The sequence below is a fragment of the Equus quagga genome, chromosome 18 (genome assembly GCF_021613505.1).
Source record: "Equus quagga isolate Etosha38 chromosome 18, UCLA_HA_Equagga_1.0, whole genome shotgun sequence".
Classification (NCBI taxonomy): domain Eukaryota; kingdom Metazoa; phylum Chordata; class Mammalia; order Perissodactyla; family Equidae; genus Equus; species Equus quagga.
The window spans coordinates 40429300-40447152 of record NC_060284.1 but is presented as its reverse complement, the minus strand read 5'-3'; the positions used below and the strand labels follow the sequence as shown (position 1 = coordinate 40447152).

At 38.0% G+C, this 17853-nt stretch overlaps 2 protein-coding genes across 7 annotated transcripts in view; one reads left to right on the top strand and one right to left on the bottom strand.

Moving 5' to 3' along the window:
• The window catches only part of CLCC1 (chloride channel CLIC like 1), a 35131-nt gene extending 21607 nt beyond the window's left edge, over window positions 1–13524 (top strand). For 3 of the 5 annotated variants that reach the window (XM_046645428.1, XM_046645430.1, XM_046645427.1), the window contains 6 exons: window positions 819–912; window positions 2208–2305; window positions 2579–2725; window positions 4384–4677; window positions 6198–6458; window positions 8353–8670. In XM_046645428.1, the coding sequence (XP_046501384.1) occupies window positions 819–912; window positions 2208–2305; window positions 2579–2725; window positions 4384–4677; window positions 6198–6428 (864 nt within the window). In that variant the 3' untranslated portion in view covers window positions 6429–6458; window positions 8353–8670. Of the gene's footprint in view, window positions 1–818; window positions 913–2207; window positions 2306–2578; window positions 2726–4383; window positions 4678–6197; window positions 6459–8352; window positions 8671–9095; window positions 9450–13463 lie in introns of those variants that run through there. The other 2 variants (XR_006886015.1, XM_046645429.1) reach the window with 2 other exon arrangements.
• GPSM2 (G protein signaling modulator 2) overlaps window positions 9599–17853 on the bottom strand; it is a 47230-nt gene continuing 38975 nt past the window's right edge. For both annotated transcript variants that reach the window (XM_046645424.1, XM_046645425.1), the window contains 2 exons: window positions 17214–17431; window positions 9599–10421 (listed from right to left, as the gene is read on the bottom strand). In XM_046645424.1, the coding sequence (XP_046501380.1) occupies window positions 10194–10421; window positions 17214–17431 (446 nt within the window). In that variant the 3' untranslated portion in view covers window positions 9599–10193. The remainder of the gene's footprint in view (window positions 10422–17213; window positions 17432–17853) is intronic.

The following is a 17853-nucleotide window of genomic DNA, read 5'->3' as shown; positions in this document are numbered from 1 at the left end:
GTTTTTTAAAATCACCTATAATTTTATCACCTGGAGATAATCATTGTCAATATTTTGAGGTATTTATTTCCAATCTTGTTTCTGAATTTGATTTCTTGCAAAATTGGGATCATGCTATATATAGAAATTCAAAGAAAGCACTACTGTTCCTGTCAAAACAGCATAATTGTTGAAGGAAAATTTTAGATCTTTCTAGCAAGGTCAGAGTCTATTAGCCACCTGTTTTCATTGAATTCATCTGATTAAATCATTATGATATTTCATTAACCTTTTCTCTAAGTTCTATAGCTTCTAGAACTACTTATTTATAAATTGGAGGAAAGGATGTTGTTTGGTTGAATATTGTTATCTTAATGCTTTCTCCTGAGGCTTCGATTTCTAAAGCTAAATTATCTTTATATTGGTCATTTGTGCTGAAAACCATCCAAAGCAAAACACCATTTTGTCATGAATTGTAAAAGAAAATGAGTAGTCATTTAATATGTATAGCTATATTTGGGGGCATGGGATGACCTATATTTGAACTAATTTTTAAAACAATCTTGTTAGGAAAAAGGTTTTCCTTCCTCATCATAATTACTTACAAAGAAGACAATTGTAGTTGGTGCTTTATCCTTACTTGTTGCATTAAGACTGTGCTTTGCCATGAGCTGAAAAGAGCTACTCTTAAAAAATAATATTTTTTTTTTCTATTAAAAATTCGCAAACAATCTGGTTTGGATGAATGGGGAAGATACACTTTGAATGTGGGTTTTTGGACGTGTTGGCATAATGGCCATCGTTAGTAGCCTTTGATGTTCCCTTCTGGTCTTGGTCAGGTAGCCTTCGCACAGCATCAGGCCGAAGTTGCCAAGATGAAGCCATTAGACAATGTGTGTGTTGAGAAGATGGACTGGACTGGAAGTATCTGGGGTAAGGTGTTGGTTCACTTGGCCTTATTTTAAGTAGAATTTCTGAGAATGAGAAGACATATTCATAATTACAAAAAAATGATAAAATGCCAGAAAGAGGATTTCCATGACTGACTCTTTAGTTTCAGAAGAACGTGCAAGAAGAGACTTAGTTTCAGACCAGTGACTTGTGTGTTCATGTAATAGCAATGCCACAGGGAAGGAGGAGAAGCTGCATACCTGCTGTCTGACGTTACTTGTCTCCTCCTTTAGACTGAAGGAGCCTGTGCCCACTTGTGTTCATTTAGTTCTTAGCACAATGCTTAGTGCATTCTGGGTCCTCAACAGAAGTTTATTAGAGAAGGGAATCAATGTATATAGGAATTAATATCCATCTTAGATTTAATCTCCTTATATTGACTTATGAAATCTTATATTCTAGCTTTACTATACTATTTTTTTTACTAAGGGGAAAATTATTTTACTTTCATTTTTTCTTACAGATTTTTAAACATTCTCACTGATATTGACTGCCTTTAGTTATGTATATCTAGCAATGAGAATGGTTTAATGTTCAAAGCCACTTCATAAATGCAAGTCTGTAATGACTGACCCAGAATAGAATCTCAGCAGATTCTACGAATCAAAGTGTCCGCAGTTAATGTTTCTTAAAAAGTTGTGGGAATGAAATCAATCCAGCTTTGTTTCCTTGCTTCAGGGGCCAACTAAATGCCTCCTCTAGCTCAGACTCGTACATCATGAATATAAGCCTGATTTTAAAAAATTGGGAGAATTAATGTTCTACTTTATTTTGTGAAATAAATAAATAAGTGACTTTTTAAATTGAAAGTTTATTGAGATAATTGTAGATTCACAGGTAGTTGTAAGAAATAATACAGTGAGATCCTGTGTACCCTTTGTCCATTTCCCCCAATGGAAACCCCTTGAACAACTATAATAGTACGATGTTACTGCCAGCATGTTGACTTTGATACAATCCACCAATCTTATTCCGATCTCCCCAGTTTTACTTGGATCCATTTGTGTGTGTAAAGAACTGCTTTTAATCATCTGCCTTTTAGAAATCTTCATAAAATATATTTTATCTACGTAAGGCTTGTATAATTTGAATGAATTTTTTAAATAAACATTTTGGACAGAAGATGAAAATTTTAAAAATCACCATGAGAAGGAGTCTATTTGTAAAACATTGTAAAATTGGAGGAGGAGGAGAGTTAAAACCAAAATATTGTCTTATTTGGGAATGAAATGTTGTTTTTTTTAATGACTCAGTGTTTTGTCTGTTTCTCTAAATAGAATGGTTTAGAAGTTCATGGACCTATAAGGATGACCCCTGCCAAAAATACTATGAGCTCTTATTAGTCAACCCTATTTTGTTGGTCCCACCAACAAAGGTATAGAATATATTTTGTAAAAATTACGTATATAAAAGTAAGTAAAAAATCTCTTGTATCTATTAAAAATTGTTGTTTTAGTCATTTTGCTAATAGTAAACCTTTGTTCTAGAAAAATACTTCTGGTACACAGTGATTTTCACATTAAACGCATCTGACAACATTTAAATTTATGTAACATAATCTCGGCCTCGGTGCACAGTGAATTTTGGCTCATTGTAAGTGCCTCAGTCCTTTGAGGAAAAAGTTAAGTTGCTTGCTTTTTTGTTTTAGGCACTGGCCGTTACATTCACCAACTTTGTGACGGAGCCGCTGAAGTACATTGGAAAAGGGTCTGGTGAGTTTATTAGAGCGCTCATGAAGGAGATCCCAGTGATCCTGCACGTTCCGGTGCTGATAACTATGGCGTTAGCTGTCCTGGTGAGTAGACAGCACCAGTAACAATTACAGGACTGACAGAAAAGAGACAATTCTAAAATGATTAGGCTGCTTTGATTGGATGTTATAAATCAGGCTAAATCATGCTTAATGGTATGAAAAGATTTTTAAGTGATACAAATTTATTTATACTTACATGTGTATTCCTCTGAGCAAGGAAGTGGTTCTCAAGTTTGATTGTGGATGTCAAAGCAGTGATTTAGAATAATAACCTCTTTTTAAATTTATTCTTTAAGCTTGGTAAATTAATACACATGAGATCAATTGTTTATATCATCTTTGAGAAAGGGGCCCTTCTTATTTCACTCTGAGTTTTTGCACCACTGAGAAGGAAGCACCATTTGGTTTAACACAGAATCAGAAAGAGATGTGGAAGAAGGTAGGTGTATTGAGAAACAGTTTGGGGATCCAGCAGCAGACATCTAAGAAGAAATATTACTCATCATTCATCTACAGTCTCTTCAGCTTTTTTGTTGTTGATTTTCAGCCCTCACCCAAATATAGCAGCTGTCACGTAAAACAACATGTAAAGAACTCGTGTGTGCCATGGGAGATTATTAAAGTATTGTCTTCCCTAAGGATACAAAATTCACCATGCCCTATTCACTTGGGAATTATTACTGCTTTGCTTTTGTTTTTTGGCTTATGATTACAGGATTTAGTAGTTTAGAGGTATGGTTTTGTTAGTTTCTGCAACTGAAATTAAAAGCAAAAACCCCATCATCTCTTGTTCCTTCATGTGCTGCCTAAGAAAAGGCGTTTTGCTGCTTCTGTCTTCAAACAGTAGTATCTCTAAGGCAGGGATTCTCCCCCTTTTTGTTCTCAGGACCCTTTTGCATTCTTAAGAATTGAAGCCCACAAAGAACACTTGTTTATAGGGGTTTTATTTATTGATATTTACTATTGTTAGGAATTTAAAATTCAGAAATATCTAAAATGCAAGTATACCCAAGCACACAGCCCGTGAGCCATCAGAGTGAGGAAGTCATTCTAGCCCCGGAAGACTCCACTGTACACGCAGAGTGAAGAGTGAAAAAGACTGATGTCTTTGTACTATGACAAGTTTGGACTTCACAGGTCCTTGAAAGAGTCTCAGGGATTCCCCCAGGGCTCCCTGGGCCACACTTGGAGAACTGCTGCCTAGTTTTTCCCGTGGAATGTGACTCAAAGCCTCTTGAATTTTAGCTGTAGCTAAAGCCAAGTTTGTGTTTGAAAAAAAAAAACTAACTTATAGGAGAATGTTTACATGAGGTACAACTTTGAATAATTTTCAGCATTTACCTTATATGATCCATGTGGATATAGACAACATATGAGCAATTATCAATTAATACCTTCCAATTTAAATTTCTAGGCTTTAGCCAAATTGCCATATTATATAATTCAATCAAAATGTATCCAGCTGATTGAAATGTCTACTCAATACCTAGTGATTTCTCAAATTTTATTGGCTACTCTGGTCCTTATTTATCTAAAGAAGAGATCTCTAATGAAAAACCAGTGAAATTAATATGTTTATGCGTATAAATGCCACAAGTTAAATTACATAATTTTGTTAGCACCCTGAGTGAAACACCTCATAATTTTATTTTAAGTCAGCCATTAAAGTACTCAGGAATATGTGTGTCTTTTCCTTCTAGAGTTTCTGCTATGGTACTGGAAAATCACTTAGTATGCTGAGACCTTTAGGTGGTCCTGAAAGAGAACCGCCCCGGCCACTTCAGCCAGATGATAAGAGACCCCTTGGTGGAGCAGGTGATGCAGATTTCTATTATAGAGGCCCTTATGACAGAACATATGAGGGTAGAAGAGATGTTTTGAGAGAGAGAGATGTTGACTTGAGACTTCAGACTGGCAATAAGAACCCTGAAGTACTCCGGGCCTGTGACTTACCAGACGCAGAGGCGAGAGAGCATCCCAAGGTGGTACCCAGTGTAAGTCAGCAACTGTTTATTTTGCTGTCTCTTCATACTAGGCCTAAGTGCTTCCTGTAAGCTTTTGATTAAGTGTTTTTACTCTGACTTTGACTCTTCACAGTTAATTATATCATTAATAATATAATTATTCAATACTCTCTCTGCTCCTTTCTGGTCAGAAGTTAGTCCAGCCTCCTCAGAAGAAAAAAATGAGATTTAATTTTTATGTTAAAAAGAACTTACCAGTGGTTTGCTAGAACAGATGGTAACTCATGAAATTTCATAGGAAACCAACAAGTGAGCACGACTGAAATGTCTGCCTTTGGAGAGAGAGAGAAGATTCCTCACTGAAGCCCAGGGGCCCTCAGGAACCCCAGGGGAGTCCTGAAGGCTGAGCTGGGTGGAAGAGTGGGCTGGGGAGGGATCAAAACCTTCGCTTTCCTGAATCTTTTATATCATTGGCTGGCTAGTCTGTCCTTTTTAACTGCGGAACGGTGAGGTGTTTTCCACCATGATTGGCCATTTCTGTTTGAGAGGAATTTGTATTGTCATGTGCAAAGTTTAAGTTACAACTATAACCCTTTGAGAAATAGTTGTGAGCACAGTAGAATCTAGGACAGTATAGAACCCCTCCCCATGGAGCTCCCGTTAAGGAGAATAAGCGTGTCTGCATGCACTAGAAAACTTCAAGACGTTCCTTTCCTTTCAGCCCTTAGAGTTAATGGTTATCTGTTCGTGGTTATCACATCTCAGAGATCCTCCAGTGACTTCTCATCTCGCTTGAAGGGAAAGCCAGAGTTATGCCCGTGGCCTAGGGCTTCCTTGATCTGCCCACGCCCCTCTCCCTTACTGCACTGATGTCTTCTCCTGCTCTCCCTCCACGCTCATTCTCTGCTTTAGCCACAAGAGGCTCCTGACTATTCCTTGAACTCAGAGCCTTTGTACTTGCTGTTCACTATCTAGGATGCTGTTCCCCTACATATTCATATGGTTCATTCCTCCATCTCATTTCTCCAAGTCTTTACTCACGGATCACCTTTCAGACCACCCTGGTTTGAATAGCAGTCTGACCCCACCACCCCCATCCCACTTCCAACATGATACTTTGTTAGTTTGTTTGCTGCCTGATTGTCTCCCAACCTGAATGTAAATTCCAGGGAGGATGTAGGGGTGTTTGTCTGTTTTGTTCCTGCTGTATCCCTAGCACCTGGAACTTCACACCTGCTCAATAAATTATTGTTGAATGGAGGATTCTCACAAGGCAAGAGGAGTTACACATACTGGTCACCAATCCTCTTGACCTTCCTAAGCTGGGTCACTAGACCACCTAGCATATCCTAAGTGTGCCCCTCCTCCATGTACAGTTCTGAGGCTCAATGACATTTGTATTACAGTGCAGAGCTAGAACCAGGATTTGAAAGAGTTCAGCATTTGCTACAATAGATCTGCATAGGAACTTGTTAAACATGTTTGATTACTGAACCTTCACATTACATTAAACAATTAAAACAAAATGTAATTCTCTTTTGGATACAAAGCCCAAAGACATTGGTGGAATCCCAGAAGAAAGCAGTACTAAAAGCAGCCAGTTGACTAAGCCTGTCTCTGGCCAAGAGGTGTCAGAGAGTGTGGAAGGTTCACCGGCAGTGGAAAAGGCCCAGCTCAGGACTGATGCCAGAGGCAGCCCAGAGGAAGGCAGCGCTTCCAGCCCAGCAAGCACTGCGGTGGGAGCATGCGGAAAGGATCGGGATGGCGGCCCATGCGGCTAGAGGAACACAGACTTGGACCACAGCTCTGAGGTCATCTTTGAGTTTTGTAAAGTATACTCTTCACAACTATTTACTCTTCTCTACAGAGATTCTGATATTTACTACACAGGTGCCAACTTATTAGTATTTTTACTGACAATCAGAATTAACAAACACATGTATTTCTGTTGAATCTCATCTTCCATCTGTTTAATTTCACTTTCTCTTTGATATTAAGATACATCCCATAAAGTTTTGAAGTGTTAATTTGGGAACAAGATCTCATAGGTGAACATATGGCAGACATCACTGATTCTGAATAATTAAGGAGGCCAGTTTGAATTAGAGGACATTGAAAAAGAAGTTTTATTGTTTACAGGCATATATAGGAACTAACTAACCAAAGTGTGTACTTGTGGAAGTCCTGTAATACCCACTTTAATTAACAGAATAATTAGTTGTGCACTGGATTCAAAATGTTTCCAAAAGTGGTAGGTATTCGAAAACAATGTGGGCTTTTTTTGCTGAGGGAGATTTGCCCTGAGCTTATATCTGTGCCAGTCTTCCTCTATTTTGTATGTGGGTCCCCACCACAGCATAGCCACTGATGAGTGGTGTAGGTCTGTGCCCAGGAACCAAACCCAGGCCACTGAAGTGGAGCATGCTGAACTTAACCACTAGGCCACAGTGCCAGCCTCTCAAAAAACAATTTTTGAGGAAAGTCCACTATAGTCAAGAGTGCCCTCTCTTCATGCACTTCAGCATCTTAAGGCAGCCACAGAGGCTACATCACCAGTGTCAGTTTGTCTCTGTGTAGGCTGCCCACGGATCCAAGTGGCTTTGTACTATCATATCGTACCTTCATCTCTCAACTCTTGGCAGCTATTACTGGGTCTGCTTTCCTATCACCCCTTTCACTTTATCTTTAGATAAGACAGAACTGAAGACTGCCAGGGGAATTTAGATAACATAGCTTGTTAATAACATAGCTCAGTAATCTCAGTTTTTCGCAGTTAACAGACCTATTTTCCTTGCTACTCAGAATCCCAGCAGTTGAGACTGTTAGACGTTACTGTGTCCTTTTTATATTATAGCAAACCATACTGTCCAAGTCACACGAAGTTCTGACTTTTAGAGATCTATACATAGAGAATACTCTGATAAGGAAAACAGACTAGGGTGTTTTTCTTAACTAGACAGGTGATATAATCAACATTTTTAAATATTCTGATTTTAAAAACTATTCCTCACCGTAAATCTTTTTTAAAAAGCAGTTTATGAATCTTGCACATGTACCTGGCTGGGAAGATTTCACATTCAGGTGTCCTTTAAACCTTCACACTACAGGCTGTGTCCAGCTGCTTACTAAAAATGATACCAGTGAGGAATAATCTTAACATTTTCATGCAGGCTTTTGTTTCAGGAAAAAAGACACATTCAAAGCATCTACTTTTTGATATATTTTTTACATGAATGCAAAATACCCCTTTTTGACTCCTAGAAGTGTCACTTAGATGCCCTTAACAATTTTACATGTTAATATTAGTTTCTAGCTTAATATTGCAAACATCTTTAGTATTTCATCAGAAAGGTAATAATTTTTTCCAAAAATACAAAAGGATTTTATATAAAAATCTGTAACAGTAGGTATGTAACAAGTGAACTAATGAGAGGATGTTTGTGGTTTGGAATAGATCTGTGCACATCGGTATGTATGAAGTAGTCCTCTGTGGGGGTAGACCTGTTCACACTGATCGGTGACTGTGCTCCCAGGGTGGGAGTTCTCCTCTGAGCTGTGATCCGATTCTGAAGAGGAATACATGCACCAGGTGTTAAACTATGAGAGTAGGCTTACTGCTCTTTGCCTTCCTGCTTTTTCTCAGTCCCCAAATGGATCTTTAAAAAAAATTAAGTAAAATTTCATCTTTGTATTCTTTTATTACAGATAACCATTTGGGGATGAAATCTACTTTGACAGCTAGCAAGGCAACATGCTACTGCTGTTGAATGATCACAGCAATTCAGGGAAGACTTATTAAAGCAAACTGAACATACCAAGGCCACTTTATAACTAGAAGAGATAGGCTTGTTTATTGTCCAGCCAATATTTATCATTAAAATCAAGGATTACAGTGACAAGCTTTTAGGAAAATCAGAATGGGGTAGACAGCTTTTAAAAGCAATTTTTAAATGGAATAATGTTCAATGTTTACAGGGTCTAAGGAATACCATATATACAAAATAAACATTTATTTTTACCTTACTGTAGCTTGGTATGCCGTCTTTGCTCGTGGGATAATTTTCTCCCCCTTCTCCCCAAAGCCCCAGTACGTTGTTACATATTCTAGTTTAGGTCCTTCTAGTTCGGCTACGTGGGACGCTGCCTCAGCATGGCTTGATGAGCGGTGCCATGTCTGTGCCCAGGATCTGATCCGGCGAAACCCTGGGCTGCCGAAGCGGAGAATGCTAATTTAACCTGGCCCCTCATTGGATATTCTTATAAGAAAAAGTCCCATGAAACTTAGGTGCAGTGTTTAAAAGATGCCATGCAGGACATTATACCCTATATAAATATATAAAACATAATATAATCCAAGTGTTTGTTAACTGAGTACTTTTGACAAAATTTCTGTCTGATCTTAGAACCAAGAATAATCTTTTTTAATTAAGCACTTAATGTGATTCCAGGTTGGGTACCTTCTTTTTTTACACATTGGCCATTAGGCGAAGTGGTTCTCACTGTTTGCCAATCAAAATCACTGAAGGATTTTTAGAAAGAACAGAACAGCAGTCCAGATGCCCAGATCCCATCCGTGCAGAATCAGAAGCAACCAGCAGTGGATGAGGTGCCAGCTTGTTCCAGGTGTGGCATTTGTATTATGCAATTCAGCCTTGTAGTCCAGGCCCTGCTCTGTCCTGTCCTTGTTCTGCTTTTGCTAAACTTACTTTATGTTATGTTCTATTACGCAAACTACCTCCAGTTGCTGGGACAAGGGGGGCAAGGCTTAATGACAACTGAGGTCCTAACCTACATTGTTCAGGCTTAGATTTTGTGAGTTTTCATCTGTTTTCTGTTTTCGTGGCCTAGGCTCTTCACATAACCAGATGACTCTTTTTTTGACATTAGGTCCTAAAAAGTTTTACAGCAGCATTTTGCAACAGAAGATACAATATTAAACAAAGAGCCCAAACATGCTAAAAGAAGTTTATTTCCTTAAGAGTTTCTTTTATAATGGGTTTGGCCTAAAAATGATATATTGAAAATAGATTTTCTTAGAGGGAAAAAACCCTAGATTTTCTTACAACTACTTTACATAACTTTTTTACACAGTGGTCAAGTACATTATTTTTACTAAACAGCATAATTTCTCACGACATCCATGGTTAAGTATAAAAAAACACCATTTCAATTAAGATTTTAAAAAATTATCTCAGCAAAAGGATTAAATTCTAGTCTAGAATTCATTTAACTTCCTAATTTACAAGCACTAGGTAAAGTAATCTAGCAAGTTGCCAAAGAACACAGTCCCAAGAAGTAACCACAAAAGTTGAGGAAGCACCTTATAAGACATCCACCGGAAACGAGTGAGTGTCCAGAGGAATGTAATTAATAGTATACTCTTAAAGGTTAAATATTTACATCATTCTAAAAACATTTTAAGTGTATTACAGTGCTATAATTTCTCCTCTTAAGGAAAAAAGTAATAACATTGAATTTCCCTGCAGTGTTCTGAAAGGAAATAAGGTCGCTTTTAAAAGATATATTCATAGTAACTAGTGGTTTGCTTATTTTTTTCCTGAATTTTTAAATTCTAACAAAGTATTACTTTGCAAACAGTCCTTCAGCCCAAATTCAGTGTCTCTGTTTTGATCTCTTTGTAAAAGAACTCTCTGCTCATCCATTCTCTTCGCCTGAGACCGTAAAATAAGGCTAAAAAAGTCCTCATCTGGTACCGTCGGTCCCTTTGTGGCAGCAGGTGGTGGAGCACATCTTTGATCATCTAATCTGGACCCCTAAAAATTTATGAGAAAGAGATTAACACACAAATACTGTAGGGAAGGAGAGCACCAAGCTATGTTATGCCTGCCATTCACAACAAGAAAATGTGGCTTTAAACAAATTCCCTTTTTTGCCTCTTCTCAGAAATTTAATCTTTAGACCTGCAACCTAGTAAAATTTTTTCTTTAAAATGACTTACATAATCAGGATGTAACATGTATCTTGTAGAAGTGTAGCCATAGCTTCATGGCTTTGATAAGATTAATTAAGACCAAGGTGAACTGTCCAAGCATGACAATTCAAGATTATAATCCTGCCATAAAAGGCATCAACAAATACAATTTGCCAAATCCTTACAAATAAAATGTTATGTACAAAAATACTGTCTTAGGCCAGAGCTCAGCAAACTAATCTACTGCCAGTTTTTCTAAATAAAGTTTCATTTTCATTTCACCATGACGCTCATTTGTGACCTGTGTATGGCTGCCGGCCTGCTGCAGTGGCAGAGCTGAGCAGTTGTGACGAAGACCACAGGGCCCACAAAGCCTAAAATATTTTCTATCTGGCCCGTTACAGAAAAGTTTGCCTATCTCTGTCTTAGGCATTTAAATCTGTTAAGGAAATAATAGCCCAGACTGAATTTTGCCTTTAAGTTCTAATTTAGGATTCTTATTTTAGAAGTACATTAGAAATGTTATTGATCAAATAAAAAGTATAAGCACTTAAAAGTCTACAGTATGGCATCTGGTAACACAGCTCAGAATCAGAGGAGGAGTGTGAGAGCTGACGTTTGAGTGCCCACTACATCGCTAGGCACTGTGCACTTAGGTGCCCTAACACTTAACCCCACAACCCTGTGAGGGCACAGTTTATTGGCCTCCTAGTTGGCACCAACCCCTACACATGCGCCTCACTCACTCTTCATCATTTCTTCTGTCATAATCCTTGGTAATTTCATTGTCCTCCAATTCATCCAAAACTCGTGCACTTCAGTTCCTAGACCTCCTTTCTTCTGTGTTTTCATTCTTTACTGTTGGCTTATCCATGAGTTCCCATGGTAACAGGCCACACTCATTTTCATTAATTGCACCATCTTTAAAATCAGGATTTCAAACACCCCATGTTAACCACCACCTCCTATTTTTCCAGATCACATTCAACCATTTGTAAGTGTACAGTCAGTATCATTAAGTACGTTCATATTGTTGAGCACCCATCACCACCGTCCATCTCAAGAACATTTTTCATCTTGCAAAACTGAAACTCTAAACCTATTAAACAACAATTCCCATTCTCCCCTCCCTCCAACCCCTGGCAACTACCATTCTACTTTCTGTCTCTATGAATCTGACTACTCTAAGTACCTCATATGAGTGGAATCACCCAGTATTTGTCCTGTTGTGATTGCTTACTCTCAGCATAATGTCTTCAAGGTTCACCCACTTGTAGCACATGAGAATTTCCTTCGTTTTTTTTTTTTTAGAATTTCCTTCGTTTTTAAAGCTGAAAAATATTTCACTGTATATGTGTACCACATTTTGTTTATCCATTCATCTGCTGGACACTTGGATTACTTCTACCTTTTGGCTATTGTGAATAACGCCACTATGAATATGGGTGTACAAATATCTGATCACATCCCTGCTTTCAGCTGTTTTGAGTATGTACCCAGAAGTGGGATCACTGGATCATATGGCAATTCTATTTTTAGTTTTTTGAGGAACTGCCATACTGTTTTCCATTGCAGCTGCTCCACTTTACATTCCCACCTGCAGTGCACAAGGATTGCAATTTCTCCATATTCCTTGTCAATACTTGTTATTTTGTTTTTTTTATAGCAGCGATCCTAATAAGTGCTATAAAATGGGTGTGTGGTGGTATCTCATTGTGGTTTTGATTTGCATTTCTCTAATGATTAGTGATGTTGAGCATCTTTTCCTGTGCTTATTGGCCATTTGCATATCTTCTTTGGAGAAATGTCTATTTAGGTTCTTTGCCCATTTTGAATCAAGTTTTTTGTTGAGTTTTCGCAGTTCTCTATATTTTGGATTAATCCTTTATCAGTTATATAATTTGCACATATTTTCTGTATGTTGCCTTTTTAGTGTATTCATAGTGTCCTTTGATGTACAAAAGCTTTAAATTTTCATGAAGTCCAATTTGTCTATTTTCTCTCTTGTTGCCTGTGCCTTTGGTGTCATAACCAGGAAATCAGTGACAAATCCAAAGTCATGAGCTTTCCCCTTATAATTTCTTGTGAAATTTTTATAGTTTTAGCTCTTAGATTTAGGTCTTTGATCCATTTTGAGTTAATTTTTGTATACAGTGTTACGTAGTAAGGGTCCAACTTCATTCTTTTGTATGTGGATATACAGTTTTCCCAGTATCATTTGTTAATAAGACTTTGTTAATAATACTTTTCCCATTGAATGGTCTTACACCCTTGTCAAAGTCATTTGACCATATATACAAGGATGTATTTGTGGCCTATTTTATTGCATTGGTCTATATGTCTATCATTATGCCAGTACCATAGTTTTAATTACCATAGCTTTGTAGTAAATTATTAAATCAAGAAGTGTCAGTCCTCCAACTTTGTTCTTCTTGCTCAAGATTGTTTTGGCTGTTTGGGTTCCCTTGAAATTCCATATGAATTTTAGGATAGATTTTCTCCTTCTGTAAAAAAAAGTCATTGAAATTTTGATAGGGATTCCATTGAATCTGTAGATCACTCTGGGTAGTACTGACATTTTAACAATTTTAAGTCTTCCAATCCATGAACATGGGATGTCTTTCCATTTATTTATGTTGCTTTTAATTTCTTTCAGAAATACTTTGTAGTTTTCATTGTACAAGTCTTTCACCTCCCTGGGATACTTCACCTCCTAAATATTTTATCTTTTGATGCTATTTTAAGTGGAGTTGTTTTCTTAGTTTCCTTTTGGGGCTGTTCATTGTTAGTGTATAGAAACAGAACTTACTTTTGGATGTTGATTTTTATATCCTGTTACTCTGCTGAATTTATTTCTTAACCTTTTTTTTTGCAAAATCTTTAGGATTTTCTACATATAAGACCCTGTCAGGGGCCAGCCCCATGGCCAAGTGGTTGGGTTCACACGCTCTGCTTTGGTGGCCCAGGGTTTTGCCGGTTTGGATCCTGGGCACGGACATGGCACCGCTCATCAAGCCATGCTGGGGCTGCATCCCGCATGGCACAACTGGAAGGACCCACAACTAAAAACAGACAACTATGTACCTGGGGGCTTTGGAGAGAAAAAGGAAAAATAAAATCTTTAAAAAAAAAAAAAAAAGACCCTGTCATTTCTGAACAGAGATAATTTTACTTCTTTCTTTCCAGTTTAGGTGGCTTTTCTTTTTCTTGCCTAGTTGCTTGGGCTAGAACTTCCAGTAATACGTCGAATAGAAACGGCAAAAGTGGGCATCTTTGTCTTGTTCCTAATCTTAGAGAAAAGCTTTCAGTCTTTTACCATTGAGTCTGATGATAACTGTGGGTATTTCATAAATGACTTTTATTATGTTGTGGTAGTTTCCTACTATTCTTAGTTGGTTGAGTATTCTTATAATGAAAAGTGTTGAATTTTGTCAAATGATTTTTCTGCATCGAGTTGATTGTGTGGTTTTTTTCTCTTTCATTCTATTAATGTGGAGTATTACACTGATTGATTGATTTCCATATGTTGAACCATCCTTGCACTCCAGAAATAAATCCCACAAAGTCATGGTGTATCATCCTTTTAATATGCTGCTGGATTCTGTTTGCTAGTATTTTGCTGATGATTTTTGCATCCATGTGCAAAAAAGGCTATTAGTCTGTAGTTTCTTGTAGGGTTTTGTCTGGCTTTAGAATCAGGGCAATATTGGCCTTGTAGAATGATGTAAGAATAGGAAGTATTCTCTTCTCTTCAATTTTTGGAAGAGTTTGGGAAGGATTGGTGTTAGTTCTTCTTTAAATGTTTGGTAGAATTCACCAGTGAAGTCATTATTAAAATCACTCCCTGGCATATGCTTCTCTCCCCCTCTATCCTATTCTCCTGACAAAATACCAACCTTGATCAAATCTGTCTCCCTAAGCAGCTGGTTATGATTGGAGAAAATAGACAACTGTACTGACTGGTCTTACTTTAGTGACCATGAACTTCAAGTGAGTCCTCATCACAACTCAGCAATTCTATTATTTTCTTCTGGTCAATAGGCTTTCAGTTCCTCAAAGTCATGTTCTATTTCCTCTCTCTTTAAAATTAGAATTCTCCAACCCCAGTTTCAACTAATAGCCCTACTTCTTACTTTACTGAGAAAATAAAACCAACCAGAGGAACACCTACTTACTCCCACCTCCAAATCTGTATATATATATACTGTTTTCCTTCTCACCTACACAAAAACTGTATTCTTCAATTATCCCATACTCTCATGCATCACTGGTTCCCCTCTCTACTTGATCATTTCCATCAGCAGACATGTTATGTTAACTCCCGAAACAAGAAAAAACCCACCTTTATCCCCCCTCCAACTAATGATTCATTTCTTTGCTTTGCTTATAAGCAAAACCCCTCCAAAGTTTTCTGTTTACTATCTCTCCTTTTATACTTCCCATGTTCTCAACCCACTCACAACCCTTTGTCCCCATCATGCCACTAAAACAGTGTCTTTCAGTTACTAATAATCTCCATGTTGCCAAATCTAGTAGCTCAGCAATCATCTTACTCAGCTTCTTAGCAGCGTTTGACACAGTTGAACATTCCTTAAAAGACTTTCTTCACTTGACTTCTACTGCACTCTGGCTGATTGCTGCTTTGCTGGCTCATCTTCCTCTCTTCAGTTAGTAGATTTTGGAGTGCCCTAGGTTTAGATTTCCTGTTTCCTTTCTATTACTTAGGTAATCTCTTCCCAGGGCTTTAATACCAGCTATATGCTGATGACTCCCAAAGTTACTTCTCTCTTGGGCTCCAGATTTTTATATCAAATTGCCTACTCAACATCTCCACTTGAACATATAATTAGATATCCCAAATTTACATATCTAAAGTAGAACTCTTGTTTTTTCTTCCCAAACCTGTTTCTCCTCTAGTCTCTTCCATTTCACTAAAGGGTGCCATTCATTTGTTCATTATTCAAGCCAAAAAGGTAGGAGTTATCCTTGATTCTTTCTTATACTCTCCATCCAATTTATTAACATGTCTCGCCATTCAACCATTACTTCAAAATATATCCCCCTATTCTGACTACTTATCATCACTACCACCACCACACTGTCAAAGTCACCAGTATCTTTTGCCTGAATCACCACATTAGTTTCCTACTAACACTTGCCATTCTACATTCTTTCAGTAGTAGCCAGGATGATCCTTCAGAACCCTCCAATGTCTTCTATCACATTTGGAACACAAGACCTCATCGTGGCTTACAAGAGCCTATGTGATCTAGGCCCTGATTACTTCTCCATCCTCATCTCATACCACGCTCCCCTACCCTTTATTCACTCCACACCAGTCACACTGACCATCCCGCCATTCCTTGAACCTGCTAAGCTTTTATATCAAAGAGGGGACTTGCTGTCTCTGCATGCAATGCTCTTTCACTAAATATTAACATGGCTGACTGCTTCACCTCATTCAGGTCTCTATTCAAATGTCAATCCAGAAAAGTCTTCCTCCTTAACAACCATATCTGAAACAGACACTCCTCCAACCACCACAACCACCCCTGGTTACCCACTACCCCTTTATCTTGCTTTAATTTTCATTATTTATACTATCTATCTGCACACATACACAGACACACTTATTCAGTCTCTCCCACTAAAATGTAGGATCCTTTAAAAAGCAAGTGTATCCTCAATGTCTAGAATAGCACCTGAAAAATAATGGGTATTTGATAATTTTTTGTTGAATGAATGAGAGGTAGGTACTACCATCATCATGTCACCTTTTTTTTTTAATTAAGATTATGATAGTTAACAACCTTGTGAAATTACAGTTGTACATCATTATTAGTCATGTTGTAGGTACACCACTTCACCCCTAGTGCCCTCCCCCCACCTCCCCTTTCCCCTGGTAACCACTGATCAGTTCTCTTTGTCTATATGTTAACTACCACCTATGAGTGGAGTCATACAGAGTTCGTCTTTCTCTGTCTGGCTTATTGCACTCAACATAATACTCTCAAGGTCTATCCATGTTGTTGTGAATGGGACAACTTTGTGCTTTTTTATGGCTGAGTAGTATTCCATTGTATATATATAGATCATGTCGCCTTTTAATGAATGAGAAAACTGAGACAGACAGAACTAGGGTCAGGCAGAGGAAATGTCTCTTTTTAGTGAAAACAAGTATTGTTTTTCTCATGGTCCTGTCCAAACCATTTGAGATATTCCTTAACCACGTTGGTTAATAACTATTAAAATAGCTAAAATATGAAAGCTATCTCAATATATACATTTCTCCCAAATGGTAAACTGTCTAGACTCTAGCCCCAGCTAGACTCTCCCCATATTAATCACTGGTTGCTCTTGATGCTATCCCCTAAAATTCAGAAGAAAGGGACTCTCTTCTAGGTTTCATCCCATATCCTGTATAGTCTCCACCACAGCTCAGAGGGAGTCATCAGCAACATCCGAAAGGAATACACAATAAGAAGCTATCACAAGGGATCTATAGTGTCTGATGGACCCCTGAACTATTAGCCTCCCCAATACAAATGAGCTCTTCCAAATTAGAATTATAAACTGCCAAAGCTCTCAACAGCATCTGAGCTATATACAGAATGAAAAAAATACACAAACATACTTGACATTTTACAAGGATGTCAAAGAAGTCTTCATCAGGTTCTTTGTTGTCATTAGTCATCAGGTGGCCAAGAACTGACTGACTGTTATTTTGTGTCAGACGAAGCCCCGGCAAATTACTGAAACTGGCCCTCTGGTCATCCAGACGGCGGCTCTGTGAGCTGGCAAGAAGATCTAAAAACTCATCCGTGTTAGGGGACACCATGGAAACAGGTGGAGCTATGAATAGGGAAAAAAATCCAGAATATTACAAAAATACTTAAGCACACTTGTTAGATACATGGAGTTCCTTTCTGCCTTGTTCAGTCCGAACATGAGCCCTGCCCTCTTGCTCTAGCTCTTCACAGAGAGTCCCTGATAGGCCAGGGCCCGCCTAGGTGGATGGGGAGGGGAGAATCAATCCCATAGGACTTCATATGACCCACGTGGAGGTTATTCAGATTTGATTATATTTCCCTTTATCTAATGTCCATCCAAAATGTAACTTTACAAGATACAGGGCTAGATTTCTGAAGGTAAATAAACTGATTTTCTTACATAATTTCTCAGTCCAGGATGAGTGGGACACTGTTTTTATTCCATGCCCGGGACAGGAACCATTTAGCTAACTAAGAGTTAAGCGCTGCTGGCAAATCTAGGTC